Source organism: Gekko japonicus, unplaced genomic scaffold, assembly GCF_001447785.1.
Source record: "Gekko japonicus isolate JY-2015 unplaced genomic scaffold, Gekko_japonicus_V1.1 scaffold4526, whole genome shotgun sequence".
Taxonomy (NCBI): domain Eukaryota; kingdom Metazoa; phylum Chordata; class Lepidosauria; order Squamata; family Gekkonidae; genus Gekko; species Gekko japonicus.
In genome coordinates this window covers 1,645-8,795 of record NW_015175506.1, presented here as the reverse complement: position 1 = coordinate 8,795, position 7,151 = coordinate 1,645, and the positions used below count along the sequence as shown (strand labels likewise).

The window sequence follows — 7,151 nt, the reverse complement described above, 5'->3', positions numbered from 1 at the left end:
GGCGGCCAGGACCGTTGGGGGCGGGGTGTGTGGCCTTATGACACACTTCCGGTGATGTCAGGGGGTGTGGCATATGCTAATGAGTTATGCTAATGAGTTTCCTTAGCTCTTTTTCTACGAAACGACCCCTGGGTACACTGCCCCTATTCCTGGAGGTTCTGTCTGACTATGATGCCTGCTAAGAGGCCTCATCTCCACAAATTTGCCTGCGGTCTGGGCAGTACATACAGACTCCTCTTGGTATTGTCTGTTTCTCTTGACAGGAGGACACAACGTCTGAAAGGAACACAATGGCTCTGGGTGGGATCAGGAGGCACTAGTCCTTTCTCCTGAGGAGAGCGCTCTCTCTCTCTCTCTCTCTCTCTCTCTCTCTCTCAGCTCTGTATAAACGTACTTGGACTCTGTTGCTGTTCCAGTGGGACATGTAATGCCCAGGTGTCAGTCGGGTTTAAGTGGTCGGCTGTGATTCCTCACTGCCTGCAGGCCACCCAAGAGGCTCAGGGGTTGTGTGTTTTGTTGACCGCAGAAGGCGGGACTACGGCTCCCCTCTTCTTTATTGGAACAGGGTGTGTGCATTCAGCCATGCAAGTGTAAATATGACCTCTGGTTTTCAATTTGGGATGGCTTTTCTGTGCAAGTCCCAGAGAAGCCTGCCCCTGCCCCGAAGGTGTGGGGGGGAATGAGCGGCAGCGAATTCTTGACGTTTGAGGAGAACCGTCTCTTGTTTTTTTTCACGTCTAGATGAGCTTATAGCCAGTGGTGAAGCCGGGACCTTCGACTTTGCCTTCATAGACGCCGACAAGGAAAGTTACAACGATTACTACGAAAAATGTCTACGGCTCATAAGGAAAGGGGGAATAATAGCGATTGATAACGTGAGTCTGACTGTGTTGTTTGCTTAATTGCCTGTCTGCGAAAACTGTGATTTGGCTTTTCTCCCCCCCCCCCCCCAGGAATGGAAAACAACGCCCAGTAGCCGGTCCCTCAAAAAATAATGTGGTTCTACTACATATGCCAATATGCTGAGAACCAGACTAGGGGGGTGGAAAGCAGGATGGGAGTGGCTCATCACCAATAGTTAAAAATTCCCGACATTTGTTGGAAAACAGTGAGAACTTCAGGCTCTCCCCGAATCACAGAGGACCAGGGAATTTGCATGCATACTATTCTCTTACTGCCTGACATCATTGCAATGGAAAAGTTGCCGGGGTGGTGGTAGAGAACTGAGCACTGCTCTTTCAGTTCCTCTCCTTTACCTCTAAAGTTGTTCTACATATCCCCATTTGTTATAGATTTGACAGACTAACAATCAATGTTCCCTCTAAGCCGAGTTAGTGTGAGCCAGCGCAGTTTTTTAGCCTCCAGCTCACACCTTTTTGTCTCGGCGCAGGAAGGAGCAAACTAATTGATGCAGTCGCCAAACCGCTCGCTTCATACCAGACGTATTTATGCCAGCCTAGCATAAGGTTGTGTCCTTCCAGAATAAGTAGTCTGGTATCTTCTAGTGTGATCCAGTCTTTTATCCATGTCAGTGCTGCCGCTTTGTAATATAGTTCCCAATTTGGGACTCCAAACCCTCCTACTTCTTTCTGATCCTGCATGTATTTCCGGTTAATTCTTGGTTTTTTATTATTCCAAATAAATCTACTACATATATTCTCAAATTCTTTAAAATACTTAAATTTTCTTAAAACTGGAATATTTTGGGCTAGAAAAATAAATTTGGGCAGCACGTTCATTTTAATTGTCGCAATCCTTCCCATCAATGAGATCTTTAGTTCTTTCCATCTTTCTAGATCTTGTTTAACTTCTCTTAATAATCTATTATAGTTATCTTCTATCAAGGTGCAGTTTCGATTTGAGATTGTAATTCCTAGATATTTCATCTTTTTAGTTGTTTGCATTCTGGATATTTCTTGGATCTCGTCTTTTAGCCTATGTGAGCAATTTTTTGTTATTATTTTTGTTTTTGAAAAGTTTATTCGGAGGCCAGCAACCTTCCCATATTCCTGAATTTCCTGGATCAGTCTCATTATCGATATCATTGGGTCTTCTAGTATGAAAGCCAAATCATCTGCGTAGGCTTGTAATTTGTATTCTTCTCCTCTAATTCGGAGTCCTTTAATTCCTCTATTTTCCTTCCTTCTGTTCTACCTCCAAAATAGGTGCTGTGGCATGGAAGGGTGCTGAACCCCAGAAAAGACGATTTGGAAACGCAGAGCATCCACCACTTGAACGAAAAGATCTTCCGCGACCCACGTGTGAACATCAGCATGATGCCCTTGGGGGACGGGGTGACCTTCGCATTTAAGCTCTAAAAGCGGGAGACGGGAGCCCGGAAGGAGGAGATGTGAAATGTATATTTTGACTTTCTCCCAGTAAAATAGCCAAAGCTGGGAGTCCAGCTATAACCAGAGGCTGAGCCAACCCACGTGGATTGCTTGTGGGGTGGAGAACGGTATCTTGCATGTCCTTAACACAAAATATAGTTTGTCATTCCCATAGAAAATCGGTCAGCAAGCTGCACAATGTGTTTTGTCAGGCCTCTTGCATTGTTTTCTACATGGGCAGCTTCAAGTCCCGTCTCTTTAACTAGCAGCCCAGTTGACTGGAGGGGCCAGGAAAGCGCGTGTGTCTCTCACTCACTCTTACTCCAGCTCACGAGCACCGAGAGAGAAAGGTGCAAGGCAGGGGGGTCCCCAACATCTTTGAGCCTGTGGGCACCTGTGGAACCCTGACACACAGAGCTGCAGGAGGCAGAACCACACACACGTGCGCCCGGAGAAAGTCCAAGGGTGGGGGAGAAGGGGGCAGTTTTAAGAATACACCGAGAAAGAGGAGTGAAAGAACAAAATCAACACCTTAAAAGGGATATTATAGCTTTGGGAAAAGTGCAGAAAAGGGCAACTCGAATGATAAAAGGGTTGGAACACTTTCCCTATGAGGAAAGGTTAAGGCGCTTCGGGCTCTTTAGCTTGGAGAAACGACAACTGAGGGGTGACATGATTGAGGTTTATAAGATTATGCATGGGATAGAGCAGGTAGAGAAAGAGGTACTTTTCTCCCTTTCTCACACTACAAGAACTCGTGGGCACTCCATGAAATTGCTGAGTGGTCGGGTTAGAACGGATAAAAGGAAGTCCTTCTTTACCCAAAGAGTGATTAACACTTGGAATTCACTGCCACAGGAAGTGGCGGCGGCTACAAGCATGGACGGCCTCAAAAGGGAATTAGATAAGCATATGGAGCAGAGGTCCATCAGTGGCTATTAGTCACAAGGTATAGATAGGGGCTCTGGGGCAAGTGATGCTCTGTCTTCTTGGTGCTTGGGGGGGTCAACAGTGGGAGGGCTTCTAGTCTCCTGGCCCCACTGGTGGACCTCCTGATGGCACCTGGTATTTCTGGCCACTGTGTGACCCAGAGTGTTGGACTGGATGGGCCTTTGACCTGATCCAACATTGGCGTCTCTTATGTTCTTATGTAACACTGCAGCAGCAGCAGCTGAGGCGCTATTTCAATCCACACAGCCAACGCCATCTTCCGTGGCCACTCAGAAGCCCTGCTGGGCAAATAACCTGACCCTCCCCCCCACACACACACACTTTCTGAAAATGCTTGGTGGGTGCCAGGAAAGGGGTCGCAGGGGGTCACAACGACACCCTCAGGCACCATGTTGGGGACCTCCGGCAGAAGGAATGGATTCTGCCTGCTGACAACACGCACAGTCCCTCTCTCGCAGGTGTTAGGCATTGTGGAGAATAAGACCAGGATGTATCTGGGACTCCATTTTGCTGCTGATTTGTGGGGCACATGCAGCTGCTGGATGACCTTGGGCAAGCCGTAGTTCTGTCAGAGCTGTTCTTGAAAAAGAGCAGTTTCTGTCAGAGCTCTCTCAGCCCCACCTACCTCACGAGGTGTCGTTTGTGGGGAGGGGAAGGGAAAGGAGTTTGTAAGCCGAGTATATGTTCCTTTCGGCTGGGAGATTATCACCAAAAGTCTTTCCCATTGTTGTTGTTCAGTCACACAGTCGAGTCCGACTCTTCGCGACCCCATGGACCAGCTCCCGCCAGGCCCTCCTGTCTTCCGCCGTCCTCTGAAGTTTGCTCAATTTCATGTTTGTTGCATCTATGACACTGTCTAACCATCTCATCCTTTGCCGTCCCCGTCTTCTTTGACCTTCAGTCTTTCCCAGCATCAGGGTCTTCTTCTCCAGTGAGGGCTCCCTTCTCATTGGGTGGCCAAAGTATTTGAGCTTCAGTTTCATTATCTGGCCTTCCAGGGAACAGTCAGGGTTGATTTCCTTTAGGATTCGTAAGCCGCTCTGAGACTCCGAGTGAAGAGCGGGGCATAAATCCAATCTCCTCTTCTTCCTCTGGGCACCTGGGGTGGGGAAGAAGGATAAGTCGTTTTACTCTCCCTCTTTCAGCCAGCTCTGCCTTAAAGGGGGCTTCGCTGTGCCTTTAAATTACTGTTTAAAGATGAAATGTTAAAGGGGGGTTGTGGTGATAAGTTTTTTTAACAATATGCCATTTTGAGGCAGCATCCTAATGTTTTAAATGAATAAATAAACTTGGGGAGAAGAAAACCACTTAACCCGCCCTGAGCCTGTTGGAGAAATGGCACATTAAAACCCTAGAAAAATTTGAATAAGAGTCTTCTCCTGCACCATAGTTCAAGCTGCTCTCCTCTTCTCTGCACGACTCAAGTCTTAGCGAGCTGCTCCGTTGTGTGTGTGTTTTTTAAAACGAAAGTGTGCGCATGCTCTGTTGGGTGCTTGTGTGCATCCGTGGAGACTTGGAAAACCCCCCACCTTTTTGCTAGGGGACATGGACGGGCGCCGGAACTACCACCAGAACTGTGATCAGACACCCGCCCTTGCCCCGCGGTTTCCGGAAACTAGTACTGCCCTGTTCCTCTAATAGAATGAGAGGCCTTTGGGGAGGGGTCGTGGCCCAGTGGTGGTAGAGCCTCTGCTTGGCATGCAGAAGGTCCCAGGTTCAATCCCTGACATCTCCAGGTAGTAGGTGATGGGAAAGACCTCTCTGCCTGAGACCCTGGAGAGCGGCTGCCAGTCTGCGCAGGTGATACAGACCTTGATGGGCCCAGGGAGGGAGCCGATCCAGTCTAAGGCAGCTTCCTGTGTTCAGTGATGGAAATGGGCCAGTGAAACCGCTGGCAGGAGGGAGGTCCGAAATATAAGATCCCACTGAGCTTTCCTTAAGGAGACAGGACGCTTTTTTCCTCCAGGCTGTTGGCAACGCTGATGAGTGGCAGGGGGGACCGAGATGTGAAAAACGGCCCAGGAGCCAGAAGGACTGTGCAGGCCCTGCAATGCTGGCCAACACCACGAGGGTCATTCGGCGGGGACATGGGCCACAGCCAAAATGGCGCCGGGCTCCAGAAGACGAGGCTTTTGCACCTTCTCCAGTTCAAATATCTCCGTCTTCAAGTCTGTTTTTCACCCAGAGGGAAGGAAGAAACCAAAGGGAGCTCTATATTTCATCCTTCTTTGGTGGTTTTCTATTTAAGAAGGCACCGCATGGAGCCTTAGAGCCCTCCGATCGAAATCCAGGTTTTCACAACTCTGCTTGGCAGGGCTCCATCTTTTCCTGCTTCCCTAGTTAAAGAGTGTCGTGTTCAAGGTTATTTTATTCCAAATAAAACTTGTCCCCAGTTTGAGCTGTCCCACATCCTCGCCGCAGCCAACCAAGAGGGCACCATCAATCCCAGCGTTAAGTTTTAAACAGTCCTGACCAGGGGTCATTCCCTGCAGGAGCGCACAGGAGCAGAGCTCCGGCAGTAAAGAGCCCAGAGGGCGGGCACATGCAACAAGCCCCGCCCCCTGCTCCCAGCAGCCCTCAGTCAGAGCAAGAAGCAGCCAGGTAAGCTGCAGAGTTCCCCCCCGGCCCAAAACAGTCCAGTGGACCAGCCCACCAAGGAAGTCCCGGGTCGCGACACAGAGACAGGCAAGGGCAAACCACCTGTGCTTGTCTGCTCTGACCTGAATGGCCACGGTGAGCCCTATCTGGACTGAGCTTGGAAGCCAAGCAGGGTAAGTAAGGCCTGTTTGGTACTTGACTGGGAGACCACCATGGAACTCCAGGGCCTCTACGCAAACCACCCCTGATCATCTCTGGCCTTGAAAAGCCCACCAGGGCTGCGACTCGACTTCTCCCCCCTCCCCACCGGCACTAGCGCCCTCCGGTTTAAATACATTAAAAAGGTACAGGTTCCCTTGCTCAAAAGCCAGTCGAATCTGACTCTAGGGTTGCGGACGGTGCTCATCTCCGTTTCAAAGCCGAAGAACCAGCGCTGTCCGAAGACGTTTACGTGGTCCTGTGGCCGGCATGACGAAACACCAAGGTGCACGGAACGCTGTTAAATACATTAACCGTCAGTTAACTGCAGAAGCCCGCAGGGCGTGGGCCGGAGTCTGCGGGTGAGCCACAGCCAGGATAGCCCCTCCCACCGGAAACCTGAGGAGCGTGCGGAGGAGCGCCGTGAGCGGCCATTCTTCTGCCCACCTTTGGTAAACAGTGAGATGCACTTTCCACCCAGAGAGAAATCGATAGAGTTGAGTCACAGAAATAACAACTGTGATAATTTTTAAATGATTTGGCAGTTTTTACATGCTGAAGTCAGAAACACTATTTGGGGAAGGCAGGGCACTTTCTCTCTGTCTCTCTCTCTCTGCCCACCTTTGGTAAACAGTGAGATGCACTTTCCACCCAGAGAGAAATCGATAGAGTTGAGTCACAGAAATAACAACCGTGATAATTTTTGAATGATCTGGCAGTTTTTACATGCTGAAGTCAGAAACACTATTTGGGGAAGGCAGGGCAGTCTTTCTCTGTCTCTCTCTCTGTCTCTCTCTCTCTCTCACACACACACACACACATGCACACGCAGTTTAAGGCCCCCATGAGATTCAGCATTCAGGATCAACAACAATCTCTGATCAGTTCGCAAGTCTGGCCCACCAGCTCTCCTGAACATGTTTGCTTCCTGCGCACTGCAGACTTTGAACCATACTAGGAATAAAGGGACATGCAGGCGCACAGGATCCCTGGCCAAGCAGAGGCCAGATGTTACTCTGGGGCTTCCCCTGGGTGGGAAAGGGGACCCACTGCGGCCCCCCTGGGGTTGCCCAT

At 49.7% G+C, this 7,151-nt stretch overlaps 1 protein-coding gene across 1 annotated transcript in view; it reads left to right on the top strand.

Moving 5' to 3' along the window:
- Positions 1-2,790, top strand: part of COMTD1 (catechol-O-methyltransferase domain containing 1) — a gene marked incomplete at its 5' end in the record, with an annotated part of 22,042 nt that extends 19,252 nt beyond the window's left edge. Inside the window, 2 exons of the mRNA XM_015426010.1 lie at positions 742-875; positions 2,166-2,790. Coding sequence (XP_015281496.1) covers positions 742-875; positions 2,166-2,318 — 287 coding nt within the window. The remainder of the gene's footprint in view (positions 1-741; positions 876-2,165) is intronic.
- Between the last annotated feature and the right edge of the window lie 4,361 nt (positions 2,791-7,151).